The sequence below is a fragment of the Sinohyriopsis cumingii genome, chromosome 19 (genome assembly GCF_028554795.1).
Source record: "Sinohyriopsis cumingii isolate HCF-2022 chromosome 19, ASM2855479v2, whole genome shotgun sequence".
Taxonomy (NCBI): domain Eukaryota; kingdom Metazoa; phylum Mollusca; class Bivalvia; order Unionida; family Unionidae; genus Sinohyriopsis; species Sinohyriopsis cumingii.
The window spans coordinates 11,327,601-11,348,663 of NC_142979.1; the positions used below are offsets into that span (position 1 = coordinate 11,327,601).

At 34.5% G+C, this 21,063-nt stretch overlaps 1 protein-coding gene across 1 annotated transcript in view; it reads right to left on the reverse strand.

Moving 5' to 3' along the window:
• LOC149775130 (uncharacterized) overlaps positions 1 to 21,063 on the reverse strand; it is a 45,901-nt gene that overhangs the window by 9,580 nt on the left and 15,258 nt on the right. Inside the window, exons 10-20 of the mRNA XM_089943396.1 lie at positions 20,843 to 20,964; positions 20,201 to 20,287; positions 19,074 to 19,246; positions 18,659 to 18,754; positions 17,695 to 17,823; positions 14,497 to 14,640; positions 6,270 to 6,354; positions 5,484 to 5,596; positions 4,604 to 4,760; positions 3,574 to 3,714; positions 1,062 to 1,250 (exon numbers count right to left, since the gene is read on the reverse strand). Coding sequence (XP_089799522.1) covers positions 1,062 to 1,250; positions 3,574 to 3,714; positions 4,604 to 4,760; positions 5,484 to 5,596; positions 6,270 to 6,354; positions 14,497 to 14,640; positions 17,695 to 17,823; positions 18,659 to 18,754; positions 19,074 to 19,246; positions 20,201 to 20,287; positions 20,843 to 20,964 — 1,436 coding nt within the window. The remainder of the gene's footprint in view (positions 1 to 1,061; positions 1,251 to 3,573; positions 3,715 to 4,603; positions 4,761 to 5,483; positions 5,597 to 6,269; positions 6,355 to 14,496; positions 14,641 to 17,694; positions 17,824 to 18,658; positions 18,755 to 19,073; positions 19,247 to 20,200; positions 20,288 to 20,842; positions 20,965 to 21,063) is intronic.

Genomic DNA, 21,063 nt, shown 5'->3' on the forward strand with positions numbered 1-21,063 from the left:
GGCTTCGTGTTTGTCCTGTACAAGACATTTGAGTCTCAAATTTGTTCGACATTCTGTCCTTACATTTGACACACTTCCAGTCGTTCATTTGCATTTTTCATCTCTTGGAGTGTTTTCATTTTGTTTTCATCACAACAATCTTGACCTTCAAAATGACGTCTACAAGTGAGCCAATCACATTTCGCTATTGACGTGTGTGCCGCATAGTGGACACTTTTGAAAATTGATAGTCGCTTGTTTACGATGTGTGCAGTGAAAAAGACAATGTCTAATTCTTCCATGGAACAGGATTCCTAAAGTTGAATCGGGATAATGGTAAGTAAAAACTTACTTTTGCATCTACCATTGTAATTAAAGAAGGGACGTATCGTAGAGTCTCAAACATGGTACATATAGCATTTTTCACCGGTTGTCACATGAGCTCGAACTTGTCCCAAGAGGCAAAAATCGCACGTTTCGGAGACCGTAACTTGAGTTTGGTACAACGCAAAAAGGTCAATATGGCTTGATGAATAGAAAAATATCTCGGGACTAAAATAAGCCATAGAGTATGGCCGTGTGCCTCTAAAGACGGAAATAGCAGAAGAAAATCGAGGGTCATGGGTGGAACCAAGTATTTGGAAGTTACGTACCTTCTCTTTTATATAATATGATAGAGAGGGTCCTATGTCAGAACGGGTCATGGGGTAATCTAAGGTATTTTTGTCGCTCTGTATGATTTTTTCCTTCAGATTATTGTTCTTTTTTCTCAACATCAAGCTCGTGTCGAACACCTGTGTATAACACCGGTGTACATTTTACCTTGTTCCATATGGATGGTATTGTAGGAGGCATGACATCGGTACACATTTTACCTTGTACCATATCGATGGTATTGCGGGAGGCATAGCATCGGTACACATTAGACTTGCACCGTGTGGATGTTATTTGTGTGAGGCATAACGTGTTCTTCCTTGCTATAAAAAAGATAATCGTCAAGCTGGTCAGACGCTTTTCACTGAGACTAAGCTGGGTTTAAAATCATCTTGTATAACACTCTGTCTCTATGAGTAAATTCTGACCTGTGGGACCGTATATAGCTATCACGGGATGATTTGGTGTTGATCCACATCCTTTCCATTGTTTGGCTGCTCTAGCTAAGCAGTGCGATTCATCTTGACCGGCCATTTCATGGGTCTCTCCATAGGTATCTCTCATTTTCCCTGTCAGGTTTGGATAATTATGACAGCTATCGATTACAAGCCAGCATCCTGGAAAACACAATAGTCGTTTTATTATTTATCTGAATACAGGCGTTCTTATCATTATTGCTTGACATTCGTTATTATTTTGATAACAATTTGTAATCATAAGAATTGAAATTCATATTTGACAGGATTAACGAAGTCATGAATTTCGAAAAATCGATTTCCCACTATGCATAAATGTCCTTTGCTTCGCTACGGCCGCTAAGGCAATATGTAATTGATTACACACTATGCATAAATGTCATTGCTTCGATACGGCCGCTAATACAAGGTGTAATCGATTACAGACTATGCATAAATGTCCTTTGCTTCGCTACGGCCGCTAAGGCAATGTGTAATTGATTACATACTATGCATACATGTCATTGCTTCGATACGGCCGCTAATACAATGTGTAATCGATTACAGACTATGCATAAATGTCCTTTGCTTCGCTACGGCCGCTAAGGCAATATGTAATTGATTACACACTATGCATAAATGTCATTGCTTCGATACGGCCGCTAATACAAGGTGTAATCGATTACAGACTATGCATAAATGTCCTTTGCTTCGCTACGGCCGCTAAGGCAATGTGTAATTGATTACATACTATGCATACATGTCATTGCTTCGATACGGCCGCTAATACAATATGTAATCGATTACAGACTATGCATACATGTCATTGCTTCGATACGGCCGCTAATATAATGTGTAATCGATTACAGACTATGCATAAATGTCATTGCTTCGATACGGCCGCTAATACAATGTGTAATCGATTACAGACTATGCATACATGTCATTGCTTCGCTACGGTCGCTAAGGCAATGTGTAATTGACTACATACTATGCATACATGTCATTGCTTCGATACGGCCGCTAATACAATGTGTAATCGATTACAGACTATGCATACATGTCATTGCTTCGCTACGGCCGCTAAGGCAATGTGTAATTGATTACATACTATGCATACATGTCATTGCTTCGATACGGCCGCTAATACAATATGTAATCGATTACAGACTATGCATACATGTCCTTTGCTTCGCTACGGCCGCTAAGGCAACGTGTAATCGATTACAGACTATGCATACATGTCCTTGCTTCGCCACGGGCTCTAAGGCAATGTGCAGTCGATTTTCAAGCTTCGTGATTTCAAGAATCTTATAAAATAAGAAAAGGAAGATTTAAATAAAAAATGAATACCTGAAGATTTACTTTGTATCACATAACAGAGAAACCTACTCTAGTCAACGAGTTTACAATTCAAAGTATTTTTCACAGAATCGACCACAGTTCTAGTCATTAAAATTATCAACCAATTCAAGTCATTAAAATTATCAACCATTTCAAGTCATTAAAATTATCTCACCAGATTATGGTCATCTCATTTAAAGCAAATATAGGTATCTAAGGACTCAGCCGTGTGAAAAGAAAATACGAGACATTTAAAAAGAAAGAAAAGGAGGTAAGATAGACAAAACATTTTAAGGAAAACTTAAATATTTTTCTATTGATCCTACAATTTTTCTCCATATTTCTCTACGTCTACGCTATGTTTTACACAGACTAATTCACTTTTTTGTCTTCCTTTTAAATTTTTTTCTAGGTTTTTTTCCTAAACCTCATCTTCCATTTCGTTTTCTTTCTGCAAGAATGACAAACTAATTAGTACATCAAATTGTTATAAATGCACTTTCCTACTGGTTTTCTTAAAATAATGAACAGGGTAAAAACGTCTTATTTGTTATCAATAAAGTACCAGTCAATAATTTAGACTGCTTTTTATTCTTTAAAAATATAGCGTCTTAAAAACGTCATATTTACTATCAATATAGTACCAGTCCAAAATACAGACTGAGCAGTCTTCATCAATATATTTAACTGAACGTTATCTGTATATTGGCCAATTTTCACATGACTGGTTCACAATATTTGTAATAGGACGGTAGACATTGTGTTAAATACGATTTAACACAGAAGTGAAGGGGTCTTTTATAACTATGTCCGGTGCTTTAATAAAGATGTCTATTTCTAAAATTTGCTTGTCGAAGATATAACCAAAGTTTCGTTGACCAGTTTAGAAAAGTGGTCGATTCTAAAGAAATTACCCTTCAAATGACCATTCGTAACAAAGTCTAAATATTCGCACCGTGCACATTATTTCACACGATTTCGTCCCATTTAGTAGAGTGTCACAAGTAACACAAAAGTGACTCTTCTATGTCTTCATACTGTCTGGAAGCCATCTTACTGTGTAAGGACTATGCGAGTACTAATTCAGGCTTTTTATGAAAATCAGACTTCTTATGAAAAGTGATACATTAAGCAGATTTACCTTCCTTCGACACATTATATAATGTATTTGGATAAGATCCGTCGGGCAGGTAGGGGTGCTGTGGCTCCGGACGGGGTGCGCGAGTGGTACACGGAATATTATTTTGGTGAGCTGAGATTGATGTCGGTTTGGTTGTCTGTGCTGTATCAATACAAAGACATCCAAATATGAATGCATGATTAGCACCTCTCTCTCTCTCTCTCTCTCTCTCACACACACACACACACACACACACACACCATGTTATAAAGTTTGACTCCCAAAAGACCAAGTAGAGAAATAAGCAAACAAGGTTGAAAAAGTGTGTTATTGATTGAACGATAGGAAATTAACAATCGATGTTAAAACAGACGATCAGAGAGGTGAGTAACCAGTATATATATTTTCCCAGCCACCAACCAAAGAATCCCTAAAATAACGTTCAAAGCAACACCCTACTTTAAGCCAAGACGTTTCTTTTTGGCAAAATTTCCTCCTCCACTAACAGACTGCACCATCTAAAGCTTTCATATCATTCAGTCGTTGTAATAGAAACAATAACTATGTACTTTTGTATGACATGTTACAGGGACTTTGATTCTACATTGTAACCTATTTTAATGCATATTGAGCCAAATGTGAACACGTGCTATTTGTTTGTCATTTTAATGGCACTAGATCAAGACATTGGCACTAAAACGTTACCGAAGAGGATTCATGTACAGCAAAAGCTTACAATGATGAATGTGATTCCTTTTTTTGCAACAGAGAGTAGCAGAGTGGACATGGTCCAAAAATATAGTATACGGATCCTGTTAAGTCAACGAAAATAAGAAATTTCCGAAATTAGTCCGCAATTCAACCAACTGCTTGACAGTTTCACAGTTCGTGCAAACTCAGGTATGATAGAAAGATCAAATCCAATTACTAAAAAGAGAACTCATTCGCTAATAACTTAACTGTTACAGCTGTACAGTAACTTGTGTAATGCTTGTAAACAAATTTTCAGGAAATATGATATATTATATCCCATTATGTTTGAAAATCTTACAGCTTTGTTTGTAAGCTGGTCCAGTTGGAAATCGTGGTCCTATCTCATTAAGACTCAATGGCTGCGGAAAGTTTTCGGCATTTGCCCAATCTGCCACGGAGCAGCGAACACTGAAGTCCAATTTCGAGGGATCCACGAACTCCGATTCATCCGTTGCCTAATAAGCAAGGACAATGTCTACTCGTTACTACTTTAATTATTTCAGACATAAACATAGAAACACATTTCATTTATTGCAAGACATATGTAAGTGAGTCAGTCTTGAATAAAAATGAATAAATTAATTTTGAAAATCAACGGACCGATGAGTGCGGGTCACTTAATTATACAGTAACAAAATCCAAATGAACTATTGATCAATTCTGTCCGCGGCTATTTGTACATGTTCAAGAACATGTTACTTGGATGGAAGTATTTCTGAGGCTGGACAAGTACAAATTGGTCACGCTTGTAGTTTTCAATACATTACATATACACGTACAACTCTTCGTATCTTCGACAAGGTTCTTTACAATTTTGTTGAATTTGCTTCCTGAGAGAAAATTGTTTGAAATAAAACTTAAGGGAAATTATTGTTTTATTTGTGGAAAAGTCGACAACGTTACCTTGGCGAAAATGATCAAGAATCAAAAGTACAGTCCAATATCTATATTCAAAAATACTTCCAAAAGAAGCAATTATTTTTCCATTTTTATATTTTATCAACGTATTATGCCTCACTGTAGCATGCAACTCTGCTAAAGTAATTTTTTCCCACCCCTAAGCTGGACATTTAAAATAGAATGTCTTGTATTAGTACGGGCAAATCCTCATTCAAAAATGGTTATACTTAATACAGTAGATAGCTGGTTTAACATTTATTAGTATTACTTATACTTACAATCCATATTGAGGAAACATTAAACCAGCTGACGTTAGTGAGCGACCCAGCGTATCCATGAATAATGTCTCTGTTATTCCCCTGATATACAACATTGTGATGTATCTGGTTACCTGAAATAATTATCTCGAAAAGTCAGCAGATTTGATGAATATGCGTATAAGAAGACATAACCACACTTTCTTTGCGTAGAAATAAGTCTGAATTAAAACAAAAATTCGTTCATAAAAAAATTTTTGAATTAATTCATAGCACCATATCAGCTCATCTTAGAAAGAATGTCTCCACATGCAACATTTCTTATATCTGCCATATTTCTCGTTTGCCAGCATGTTTATCTGTGATTTCCGTTGTCACCAAGAGAGCAACTATGCAGTCAGATAATACATCAGTAATGCATACTTTGCACACACACCCCTTTCATCTATGACAAGATCAGAACCAATTTACAATTATTTCTGAAATAATCATGTTTCTCATAGTTTAATACATCAAATGAATACAACCACACTCAATATCTCTTTACAATTTAAAAAAAAACTGTGGCAAGTTCAACTCCATTAATGACAGTAATACGTGAATGAACAAAGCTCAGTCTTACAATTATGCCAGCATGGAATGAAATTAAAAATTTTAAAAAAAAATCATTGTTAATTTCCTTACCTTAAAATATAATAGTGTTGATTTTACGTATCTTCAAAATGTTGGTAATTAATAACGTATCGTATTAACGATTCACTAAGCAGATTTATTAGATTTACGTCTTTAAAATTATTATTAACAAACCTTCAGGAAATTCCTTGTTCATAGAGTCAATGATGGCTAACTCCGGATATTTGCTCTGCCACAGCTGGTTTCTGTACGGAACAGCCTGGGAATTTTCAACGTAATAAGTTATACGACATGAAACCGTCAAGATTTGTGGTTTTATTACTAGACTGTACCTAATGGAAAATACAATCGCCAAGGCGATAGACAATTCAGGTCAAGGCACCAAAAAATTTAACTGCACATATAACAAATAAATACAAAACTCATATGAAAATTGTAATAGATAAGAATGCTGTCTTGATAATGTTACAAGCCTTGTGGTTATCGACAATAAGTATATTCCAAGATGAAGGCAGTATCATGTACCTGTCGATGATATAAATATTGTATATAAAAATTTGGGTAACGGTTAACTTGACAGTCTAATTATTTGTTAAGAATAATTATGATGAATGTTCATTCCCGTAATATTTTTCCTTAATGCAAATATTGTGACGCTTTTCATTCTAAATCAGCGTCACAAACACCAGTGTTAACGAATATATGACATTATAGCAGATTTCTTGATATATTTATCAAAATTGAATTTATTAAGTCAAATTGTACGCTGATAGCTGTTCTTCATCCACATGTGTTTACAGATTCTAGAGACGACATACTATCCTACGCTTGAGGAAATTTGTAGCTTTCTCGCCTGACACTCAGCATTAAAAGCTTAGTGTTAGGTCTGGTCGGCCTGGTGTCAGCATAATGTGAATGGGTGGGACATGATGTTAGGTCTGGTCGGCCTGGTGTCAGGATAATGTGAATGGGTGGGACATGATGCTACATGTCTGCGGCACGATGCCTCAGTGCTAGACATCACTATAAACTGCGACACTGCAGACAGGGTAGTGATATAACTGAAAAATTGTTAAAAGCTACGTTAACAATCCAAATCACATACATACGTAGTCATATCTCACTGGCTATAAATAGTTCCTCTGTTTGTATTACTGTCCTCACTTGCAACGGAATCAATGTTCTAGCTGGTGCTAATAGGATGTGCCAAGTAGTGTTGACTGACATGATCTTGTTGATAATTACCACCTGTTTTAAACTTTTTTCTTTTCAACTTGAACAAACTGAAAGGATCAGATCAGATCCAAATGAGTCAGCGCATCTCTTTTCTGGCCGTAGATTTCTGACATGACAACACAAACGTCCATCGTTTTCGTATGACTAGTGGGCAAGAAATAGGTTTTCTTATGACTAGTGGGCAAGAAATAGGTTTTCTTATGACTAGTGTTCAAGAAATAGGTTTTCGTATGACTAGTGTTCAAGAAATAGGTTTTCGTATGACTAGTGTTCAAGAAATAGGTTTTCGTATCACTAATGGGCAAAAAATAGGTTTCCGTATGACTAGTGGGCAAGAAATAGGTTTAAAAAGAGTTTCATGGACGTATGTCGATTGAGGAATTCCCCATTGCAAGAATGATTGCTTAGTTGTCTACAGACTGGGGGCATATAGAAAATAGTGTACCGGACTTTATTTGAATGAACTAAATGTCATAACTTTGAAAACAGCAAATACCATCAATAGCTAAGCATGCTTAATACAACATTCTTACATTTAGGCCCCTATAATCCAGCCAATGGAAAAACATAGTTTAAAAAGTGACCAAATAATGTTAATACAGCATCGATGCCATTGCAACCTGACGAGAATCAGCGACAACTTCAACGCGTGATCAATATGTTCAAAGGGTAAAATGTATAGTGCAATTCATAACTGTTTTAAACTTTCCAGTCAGTTTCCCCTCTATGTGTTTTATGAAACGGTACTGAGTCCTCAATCATACCCAATAATTAAGTAGTTTGGAATAACTAACACAAATTATCTATATTTAGTGTTTGTACCCATGCGCATGCATGTATTATTTATTCATTATTTACCCATTCGTGCTATTCAGTTAACTTATTCATGTCTATTTTTAGTAATTCATTTATTCAGCCACATTAGGACTCAATTCTCTTTCGCAAAATTAAGTAAAGAACATTACTAATTGGTAAGCATTGATGTGAACATAAAATTTGATGCGCTTTGTTAAATTTCTCGAATAAATCATTATTCCATATTACAAATCGAAAACAAATACAAAACAGCGTGTGGTATTCAATCAGGTTTAAACCTCCTCTGATGTCTTCTCTTTTACAAAAAATTTTCTCACCTGTTGATCTTATTAGGAGTAACTAATTCGACAGGAGGAAAGCATGTGGAATTAGTGTATATAAACCATTATATATATATATATATATATATATATATATATATATATATATATATATATATATATATATAAGCTATTTTTCTCAATTATTAAGTAAACAAATGGAGACGGATTTTAAAATTATTGTTATGTTGTTAATATAAAATAGTTTTACTGCATGAGAAGAAAATTATTTGACCTATCAATTACTTGCTAATGCTTAGGTCACTTATTAGCTTTTACGGTTACTACATTAAAAAATCAGTCACTTTAAATAATACACAACTATATCCGGAGACACTAATCATTGTCGTCATCAAATTATGTATTAGACCGGAACACTAAATCATTTTCGCCATCGAATTATGTTTTAGACCGGAGACACTAAATCACTGTCGTCATCAAATTATGTATTAAAATGCGATTGATTATCATATTAGTTCCTGAAAATAATAAGAAAACCATCCTACTACTGACATTTGTCTTGGTATGTGTGGCTACTGAGACTTTTTGCACAGCTTTGAGAAGATTGATAAAGGGGAATACTACTGGTATGAAATTTAGCTTGTACAAGCCCTTGTTCCTGGCGAAACTTAAAGCCCAACCTAACTATAAATGTTTCCATTACTCATAAAATACAACTTTATATGATACAACTTTAAATAGAGTACCAGTGGAAAAGACAGAGGTTTCCTAGATGCAAAGGTATCACAAGCTTGAAGGTAAATTTGCTGCCATGATCATATACAATATGCTTAACCATTGGTGGTTCGTGCCTACTTGTTGAAATGTTGCTAGGAGAGTGAAGCTACCTCGTGGTCTAATAAATGCTCTAACCACTGAAAATAATCAGAGAACTTCCTTTCTAAAACTAAACCTTTTTTGATTCCCCCATTCGGTAGTGGTTATCTGTGTCTAGTGCTTTAATCGACGACCAATGGTACCCGGATGGGACAGTTTACTCAGACATACGAGGTGATAGGGAGGCGGTCGATCAGTCGTTGCTATGTGCAAAATTATTTTCAAATTTGACTGCCTGTCCTCTCTCCCCTCCTCTTTACAGTAAAATAAATTACAGCAATAGTTTACCCAGTGTTTACTTTCCCATTACATCATAAATACCACAGGAAGTATTAACCAAATATTGTAAGATTAGACTTTTATTCCTTTGATCTTTAACACCTTTTTAAGACCCTTTTGACATTTTCGGTTCTTCTTTGTTCCTTTTCGGCTTTTATTTCTTTATATTTGGTTTAGTTACATTTATTTACCGCGAACCTTTGGGGTATTTTTTGTCTCATTTCCTTTTGATTTTGGTTATTACGAATGTCTTACTTCAACCACAATTTTTCTGAACCCCTTCACTATAAGTTAACAATCATAGCGAGAAAATCGAAAGTAGACATGGCGCAAATTCATCCTCCCAAAGACAACCAGTTGAGCTAGAATATTGCGTTCTACAACAAAGTTCTGTTTTAGTGATCGTACTGTCTGTACATCACCTCACAACATTAGATAAGCCCATCCAATACAAACCCAGTCGTACAAAGTAATAAAAGAATAATAATAAATGACAAGGGGGAAAAAAGAGAAGAAAAAAGAAACGAAAACTACTTATCCCCCCCCCAAAAAAAAACCAACCAAAAAAAAAAAAAAAAAAAAAAAAAACCAGCAACAACACCACCAAATTATGTGTGCTGAAAGTTACAGGATAAAGCTTCAAAGAAAAAGAAGTAAGATATCCAACGCATGTAAACAATGATATTATCGGACTTCTGAAGAAATTTGATATAATATGCAATGCACACATATAACACTAGTCTTTATATTTAGTATCTACGGAATAAACATTACTTAATATGTCTCGTATCTTTAATGTACTTTTGAAACAACTTAAATATATTCAAATTTTGCTCAGATTTAAGTTCAGGTGTGCCAAATGAAATCGTGTAGGGATCTGGATGGGAATTTCGTTAAACCTGATTTATATATTGGGATGCGTATGATAATATAATGATGTGAACTTTCTGCTTCTACCCCACAGTACATCAGGTGATTGTTGTAGTCATCTTTTTTTTAGGACGCTGCATTCGTTTCTGATCCTAGTATAAATAATAGAGTCTTTGCAATCGCCAGAATAAAAATAAGGAGGAAAGATTTTATTTAGAGGGTTAATATAATTTTAAATGTTACGAAATCGCTTTCCTGTTTGACATTTTTCAGTTAGGGTGTTCCGTATGAGAATAGAAAAGTTAAGGAAAGATTTTTTGTTATTACAAGTCTGGTATTTATAGAGATGTTGGGTCGATTACGTAAATTGTATCCTGACGTTTATCCCACCAAAGGAGGAAGCATTTCATTTAAATAGCAGTGAATCATTATAAATAATTCTATGAAAAGTGCAGAGTTTGTTAGATTTTTATCTTCTTTATGAGAGCGGGGATATACTAATATTAAAGGAACCTCAGAACGAATCTCGTTCCCATGGCGATCGATACACAACTGATAGTGAGTAGTATCTGTTTTACATAATATTGAATCCAAAGTTTATCATTATTTTGTACAGTGTGACATTTTTGAAATTTATATATATATAATGACCATAACTGCACCCCCAATGATTAGTTAAATTTCGTCTAATTGATGGATTTGTGTTCTCCATCTAATTTATTATCATCACTTTTAATACAATAATCAAGCTGAGTATCGATCAGGCAAATTATATCTAAGTCATCGAAGTTTTCAGCTCGAAATTCAACCTATTGTGTCTCGGATGGATCTTATGTTTAAGTGAACAAAAGAAGCGCGTCATCCGTTTTTACAGAAAAATATGAATTTACACATCGAGTATCTCATGTATAGGAGTGGGATTTAGTTTGACGTCATCTGTTAGCAACAAAATTAAAGTAAGCTTAAAAAGAAAATAATGTATCATATCAATAGTATACGGGATCGAACTGATACCTTGAAAGTTACGTTAAAAAGGACGATTTGATAGATAGCATATGACAAAGGTATAAGAAAATAATGAAAATTTAATGACCATAAATTTGAAGAATGAATTTCGCGAGCATAATAGAGATTTACCACATAGAAATATTACAATATTTGCAAATATCAGATCGGCATGTGGTAGTATTTTCTGTTTTGTTGCACGTCTAGCTCAGAATAAAAAGCCATATATGCATTTCATGTAAAACAACAGTGCTTAACATACGATTGAATGACTGAAGAAATCAAAGTGCTTGGTTCCATTTTCTGCAAGTTAGGGTCTGGTTTTAGGCGTGGCTTGGAAAAAATGCAAAAGATAACAACATAAGGGAAGTTACTAAAACACAATACATAAAGACACAATTATGGAAAACAGCGATTGTAGGAATTACTGGTTAATGAAACATATTTGCATCAATCAGGTGGTTAAGTAGCAAAATTGCATATCACTAACAAAGTACATTACGAATGTCTAATATACATTGACCAAAAATACATTACGAATGTCTACGAGGACATGGCCCGAATATCTATCACAATATTCCATATGGCTACCATGTCGGCATACATAACACGTGTCAAACATGTGATTGGAACTTCATAAATATAGCGGTAATTAAATTTGTAATATTAAAAATTAATTTGAGCGAAATGTAACTGTTTTGTTAAAAATAAAAAAAAAATAAAAAATTGTGAAGTATTTTGTCATGAAAATATGCTGTTTAATTGTAGCAAAATTACTCAAGAATTTCCGTACATTCCTTACCGATGAAAACTACTAAAGTGCAAGTATAGTGAAAATGTACCATGGTACGTACCACTGGAACAAACTACAGCAACAAACCGGTATAGTGGTAATACCGCGCACCTCTACTATTTTGTATTTACTTTGGGCGGATTTATGTGCCAGTGCATCGTCATGGAGTTTATGTATACCGTGTGCCAGGATTCGATAGTGTTCCACAACTTTTGGCAATACTTTAGAGACAAAAAATACGTAGGGACACTGGTGAATCGAGCAAAATTATCTGGACGAATGGGCCTTTTACATGGAGAGACAATGTGTATAAAACTTCCTTGACAGTCCGACTACCTTGAGCGATTTCTGTCTTTATTTTCTTCAACCAAACATTATTATGTTCTTTTGAATAAGGTTGGAAGAAGTAATTCTTTATATCATCTCCTGAGACAATCTCATTTAAACGTCTTCTGGTCTCTCTTTTCATACATGGCGAGCAAAGATTTGGCGATTTCAACCCGGGTCCGTTTTTGATCAGCCATCCAGAAATACCGTACATATCTTAAACAATATATTTAGCTTTAATTGATTCGTTAGTATGTTAAAAACAGCTGACGAATTAATGCCTGTTAAAGTAGAAGTATTATACACTGTGTATGAAGCATCTTTATCAATTGACCCTTTTACAGCTATCACTTTCCACCCATCAATCACAGACAACAATCTTCTAGAAACTTTGGTCACCATCCATGGATCCTTGGATTTCTGACCATATTTGAAACGATGATACAATCTTAGAATTGCAGGATATAGTACAGAATTGCATCCGTAAACGTTATCCAAGTCGGCCTCGCTAGATTGCATCCATAAACGTTATCCAAGTCGGCCTCGTTAGATTGCATCCGTAAACTTTATCTAAGTCGGCCTCGTTAGATTGCATCCGTAAACGTTATCCAAGTCGGCCTCGTTAGATTGCATCCGTAAACGTTATCCAAGTCGGACTCGCTAGATTGCATCCGTAAACGTTATCTAAGTCGGCCTCGCTAGATTGCATCCATAAACGTTATCCAAGTCGGCCTCGCTAGATTGCATCCGTAAACGTTATCCAAGTCGGCCTCGTTCGATTGCATCCGTAAAAGTTATCTAAGTCGGCCTCGCTAGATTGCATCCGTAAACGTTATCCAAGTCGGCCTCGCTAGATTGCATCCGTAAACGTTATCCAAGTCGGCCTCGTTAGATTGCATCCGTAAACGTTATCCAAGTCGGCCTCGCTAGATCAGATAGAAACCTAATAGCACGCGGATTTTACAGTATACTCTTTGCTCAATAGCAGAATTGTTTCTCCTTTACCAACATTTTTACGTCACTGTCTTTAAGCTATGCTATTTCACACACATTTCCATGATGTAAGTTTCGCAGCAAATCTGTGTCTATCATATATCGTTCAGCATTAACTTTATTGACAGGTTTAAAATGAACGAAAGATTTTAACAAAATATTCGAAATGTTTCAAATACCCCTTGTATGGCCTTCATTTCATTATTTTTTTTAGAAACTATTTATGAATTATCATTTATAATTATCTATTTTAAATGTTATCTTTATTTTCCTTGACGTGCACTTTCAGCTGCGATTTCTTCAATTCGATTCCTTAAAATGCGCCCGAGTGGATATATCTGCTAGGATTTTGGCACAGATTAAATGAGAAAAGGACTTTCAAGCAGGTGACAATTTTTTGTTCTTATTTAAATATAGTCATTTGTCAGCCTTATTTTAAGGTGTCCCAAAAATATAAAAGGAGGTATTGAAATTGATACTCAGTATGCCAGTATTTGTACAGAAAATTATTGACGATTGCAAAAAAATTTGGTGATTAGGAATACCGTTTTAAAGTCACATCCCTGTGTGTCCCTCAAGTATAACTTATTTATGTTTATTGAATATCGAAACTACAAAGCACGAGACTTACAGGCAGACGACATAAACAGAATTCAAATGCATTTTATTGGATTGCGTTTTCTTATGTTAAAAAAAAGCAAACACGAAATGTAACAGACAAGAGTTCAAGTTGCCCCACAGTAAATACAACAAAAGCTTCGCTGCAAATCATAGGGCGATTTAATAAAAAATCAAACACAAACACTAATGGTAGAGCAGAAGCCTAGGTCCCCATAATAACCAAATAATATAGCTCGCCAATATTAAAATGAACAATATTGACTAATATATTTCATAACATAATTTACTGAGCTAGTATACTCACATGCAAATTCCTATTGAGGTCCTGGTTATTAGCACTGTGTATACCTCGGCCGTCAATTTGCATGGCGTAGGCAGTAGCATTATAGAATATATTGTAGCGGACGATATTGTCTCTACCTCCTCCGATATTTACGTGAACTTCGTTCTAAAATTTAACAGAAAGCAATTACTAGCATGACCTACTTGCTTCCAGCTTTGGTAGGAGGTCACTGTCAAATATGTGGCTTGTTCTTCTGGAATCAATTTGCATGACATAAGTAGTAGCATTATAGAATATGTTGTAACGAACAATATTGTCTCTACCTCCGCCAATGTTGGCGTGAACCATATTATGAATAAGGAAAAACAAACAGAAGACACATTATTGAAGTTATTTTGGTCTAGATATCATTATTATTTGAATCAACCTGCTGAATGCTTTTGGTATCTGATATAATGTTTATGAATAAGGTTACTCTGAGTTTTGTTTTAATTGCACCAGTTTGTATCAGATTGCAATGTAAAACTCAATGTAGAATTGTACGAGGGTGAGTGTTTTTGTCGAATTCTAGTAATGCTTCAGTTCCTTTCAAATGTTGAATGAGGGTAGGGTTGTCTAGTTTTTCCGTGTCCAGGGGATACGCTGTTACTTTAAACTCTGTCAACAACTGACGTAGTTATTACGTATATGTGTAAAATCAAAATTCACAACTTTGTTTTGATTTCTCAAATCAAACAAAGTCAGGTACTTTCTTCCTGATGCTGAACTGCAAGCTTCATATCACTCAAACGAACTGTTCCTGGTGTTATTTGAGTGCAGGTAAGGTTTTGTTCCGTTAGAAAAATCAATTAAAGAAACAATACAAAGAAAACCAAGTTAGTATTGTGTACCATCAACTGACAAATACACCTAACGAGGTCAAAAACAAATTTATGATTGATATTCTTACATTGGTTTTAAGCTCCGGCCAAGCTCATTTCCATATGTTTAAAACTTCCAATGAATTAAACTTCTGAATTTTGTTTAAGATTGATAAATATAACTCGTAGAAGATACCTTCGTACACTTTAGCTAAATTAAATTGTATTTTATATATTATATTCCAGTATGAAGCTACGGCTCTAACAAGGTGACCTTCGGTGTCCGACAAAATGTAATTATTCAGGTCATGTCCCAGATAGCATCCCTCTTATAATTAAAGATAATCTGAGATGAGGAGGTCGAGGATGTATATGATATTAGAAATATATTGATCACTACTGGCTTTCATAAAACAAAAGCACAGCATCGTAATTACACATTTTCTTAAAAATGCTCCTGGATAAGTTAAACTTACTTGGGCAAAACAAATGAACAATTTTTCTCAAGAAATAGTTACATTCAGCCTTATTATTCTCTGGCTGAACACGATCCTTTTATGGTGATAAGGCCAAGTGAAAGCATATGTGTGGTTCTGATTACCTGACTGACCATACATTTTGTTTGAAGAAAAACAATAGGAAAAAGGGAAAAAAGGTCGGGCAATTGAAAAAGGGATGTAACTACTATCAAAGTTAAATTCAGGATGCGAATGACACTTATTTTCTAGTTAATGGTTCAATTAAATAGTTCTTGACCACATAAACGTATACGTGACCACATAAACGTATACGTGACCACATAAAAAATAGTTTGTGTCGATATACCTACACTAATATTGTTTCTTAATATAACCAGCAACACGCATATTTTTTTTGTGCAAAACATAAAATAGTTCTGACATAGAGTTTAACGTTGTTAGCCCCTTCCTCGCTCCAAATTAGGCCAGGGGTCGATGATCAGGGTGGGCAAACAAAATAAATATATTGCCCAGAACATTTTAAGCAAATACTTATATTATATTGTTTATATTACATTGTAGCAAACAAGGGATCTCACTACCGACCGAATGAAACAACACTTGCTTGTGTATAGCTTGAGGTCGATGTTTTCCATATTTTCAAAGACCTCAAGACCACAGTCGTTGTATACTCAATGGTCTTAAAGGCACAAAATACCACAAATATTTTTCCTCAAGTCACCCAATATTCACACATTTAAGACAAGCCAATTTCACACTTGCATGAGATTTCTTGCTTCACATTTGTGCATATGTGCGTGTGTGTCTGTGTGTGTGTTTGTGATTTGGATTATTAACATAGCTTTAACAGTTTTTCAGTCATATCGCTACGATGTCTGCATTGTGGCAATTTATAGTGATGACTAGCACTGGGGCATCAAGATGCTTGTTACCCGTGTCCCGTACCTAGCATTTAAAAGGTAAAAACTAAAAATGTCACATTTAACTCGTATAGCTAACTCCAAAGGTAAAATTTTACGCCAGAGAACTCATTGTAATTTAATCTAAAAAAGGATGTTTAAAACTTCGTTGTGTTATTTACGGTTGCTTCTCTCAAAACACATAAACCACTTCTAACTTACGTAAATCTAGCTCAGATCAGCAAACAAATAACATGTGACCAGTGCTGAGGGAAGATAATATTGCACATTATTAATCCGAAAAATTTACACAAAGCAGCATTTGCCTTCACACGAAAACTTAACAATCAAATAACCTAAATATAAAATGTCTATTAACCGTAGATCACGAATCTATATGATTCATTCGTGCCACTTTTGTCCATTAAACCCGATCATAAGCACCGAGGAAGCCCATTCTTTGTCAATTCAGAAACAGTTAACACCATTTTTATTAAATACAGCCTCGGAAGGAATTCATTACAAAATCATATTGACGTTTTTAATAAATTGGGATGAAATTTGGTGTAGATTTTGGAAAAAGAAAGTAAAGATATTTACAATCGATTGTCTAAAATGTGAAATCAGAAAAACAAATGTCGCTTTTGTCTTCTTCCAACAATAATTTTCGACACCTCAAAGCAAACTTTTTGCAATCAGGCCAGAATATTACAAAGACTATCAGATTTAAAACTCATGCTCAAATATAAATTCCAACGTCAGATTAGATCGTCAGCAACTGACGTCATAATTTTGAGTTGAGCCTGATTCTGAGTGAAGTACTTTGTTTAATATTAAGTCAGTATCAAATATTTTGTACGTTTACTTAGGAATATACACACATATATGGTTACATCATACCATTAGAGGAATTAAATTTACAGACATATTTACACGTAATCTTTTTCCATTATGGGAAGTTTCTAATTACGAAATGCTTACATCAGAAAAGACGTTGTACTCTATTGTCACAGAAGAATACTGGTCGTCCAGCATGATACCACGGACGTCAGCTCCTGGCACGTAACGTAATGTGTGGTGTATGTAGTTGTACCTGATCACTACACCGCGCTGTAAACAGCAAACATAGGTGTGAGCAGATATATCGTCTTGCATGAAGTATCTTGAGCATCTAGTACATTTTTATTTTTCATCAGAATATTTTGTCTATATCAAGACATAAATTTCACTAAAAGCTAAGACTATATATATATATATATATATATATATATATATATATATATATATATAGCTTTTTCCCAGCTGAAATTTCCATAGTATTTCGGTATCACCTTATGCAACGGGACAATCCTTCAGCAGGAGGCGGATGGGGGTGAGGAGGGATGTTGGAAAATGGCAAAATAAGTTCTCTGATTTACTGGTACGAAGAAAGAAAACTTTTCAAACTAGCTATATATCATTGTTATTGTGAGGTTTGATACTAAATATATATCAATAATTCCTGTATATAGGGATAAGCTATCTAGACACGTCAGTGTGTGACGTTTCGAACAATATTATTACACGTCAAATATAGTCACAAAATACAGTCTTAACCCACAAAGGTTTTATCCATATGGAATTTATGTTTACTTAAGTCAACGACAATAACGTCCTTAGGATCTCGTGCTTGGGTCATAAATTTCGCACACTTATCTTGACAGTCCCGCATAACCTTCTTCCCGATCTGTGTAATCAGACATTTTCACGCAATATTAGCCTCATGACCATTATATAGTGACGATATGAAACAAATTACGTCATATATCATTATTTTATATTCTCCTTGCAGAAAAGAAATATTCGTCTGAGGCTATTTAGAAATGTATGACCATAGAGCTATATTTCATAATTGTTTCTTAAATTACATTCATCATGTTGATCAAGGATAAACATAAAAACATACCGCCGTCCAGTCTCTGCCACACATCAGAGCTCCGCAATCACTGGCATTAACACAGGTGTGATGGATATGATTGTACTCTATCACATGATCGTTCCCCTACAATACCAAAGAGGCGACAATTGAAACTTTTACTGGTATGGAATTGAAAATTGGTCTTTGGTTACAGAAGTTTATTCGCTAGATGATTCTGTATTCCTGCCAACCATTTTGTACAAATTTTCGTCATAACTATTTAAAATCCTATCAATGGCGAACAATAAATGAGAGTTAGACCTCGTTGTTCTAGAGGAAGTGTATATTTTTCATGGAGAGGCTTGTCAACAAAAAATTCAAATTAAGACAAATATGGAATGAAGATATTAAAAAAAATTCCCAGATATTTACTTTGGTATGTAGTTTTCATAAGGAAACTTACGCCCCAGTGAATTGCATCGTACTGGCCTTCGAACATGTGATTGTGGCGCACTAGATTTCCCACTCCGGACATCTCCACTGCGTTATTACCCACAGCGCCCTCTCTGCTAAATTTCCAGATCTTATTGTCATCCACCACGTGACCGGAGGACTCGAGCGTAGATCTTATCCCACCTTGTTGGATCAAATGACAAAATTATAAAAATATGGAAAACAATAATCTCACCCACTCACCCAAGAAAAAACAAAACAATAAATATAGCAATTGAAACATTTTATTGTTGTTGTTAAACGTTTTGCTCAAATTGCTCAGTGGCGTCGAATTAACAATACATGTGACCTATCTCATCCAAGTCAATTGTATCATGTAAAACGTCAGACATATATAATGTATGTGTAGAATATACATTTTGTGACCTTTATGGGAAATTTTCTTATGCTTAAAACAATAGTGGCCTTTAAAACGGTGAAGAGAACTTAATAGGTGTATTTCTTTATTAAATTTTCTTATATTAAGATTCTGCAATAAATAATTATATGATGGCATTATTGAATAGTTTTATATGTCAAAATACAGAATTATGAAAAACTCCATAGGCATATAAGTTAATATAATTAGTTATTTTGTGTCACTGTATGAAAGATGAAAACATGTATGAATATAAAGTCAAGAATGAGGTGAAGGGAGAATAAAAATGGATGTGTCAAAGGACGCATTTTAAAAGGGCACCTTTAACAAATTATTCGCTTTATCACGCTGAGAAAAAGACATGCACCTAACAATGATTATACACGGTTTAGACTGGAAAATAATAATCGAGGATTGTTTTATGCACGGATAAAGACTATGGCAAAAGATCAGTTAGAAATTCTTACCTGGCAATAAAGCCGAGTGAGAGATCCCATCTTGTTAATAGATATATATATATATATATATATATATATATATATATATATATATATATATATATATATATATATATATATATATATATATATATATATATATATATATATATATAGTGTGTGTGTGTGTGTGTGTGTGTGTGTGTGTGTGTGTGTGTGTGTGTGTGTGTGTTGCCGTTCCACCATATTCAGCTAGAAAAACTTGCTACATTTCATACAAACCTACTATTCTGACCCCGCCATCACTGTCATGGATATCGCATTTTGCCACGGTTACATCTCTGCCGTTCACATCTATGGCATATGCACCTGATATATATATATATATATATATATATATATATATATATATATATATATATATATATATATATATATATATATATATATATATATATATATATATATATATATATATATATAGAAAGAGAGAGAGAGAGAGAGTTGGATTAACCGACTAATTTATAAAATATCTAGAAAGCATAAGAAAAAAAGCATATAATAAATAGAATATTGTAACATCTTGAAAGAACACCTGTATCATTGGCTTACGTCCAGACACTTTTGTATAGAGAAAATATTATATTACTAATACACTATTCTTTCATGAACGACGGACAGATAGACAGCGGCAGTGAGAAATTGTATGGTTCAAATACAAATTAAAGTTTTCAATTTATAAAATTATTTAAAAATTTAAAATTTGACAAAAATATGAGTGCTTATCTCACAATCTAGGTTGTTCACTTTCCTTGCATTACTTATCTAATAGTGCTAAATAAAATCCCTTCTTCTGGTAATGGTGACACATATTATCATTAGTACTTCCGGCCCAGACTTTATCATGTAGCACATATGACTCACCTGTATTCCTTACTTCTAGATTTTCGAAAGTGACGTCATGAATTAGACTGGCCACGAAACCGCCCCGACGACACGCTTCCAATGTGAAATCCTTGAAAACGATATTGGACGCATTCCGGAGTCTGAATTAAAAACGTATCACGTAAATGCCTCAATAAAACCGTCCAATGAAAACGAAAATAATAGTTTGCAAACGAACATGAGGGATAAACCTATAATCA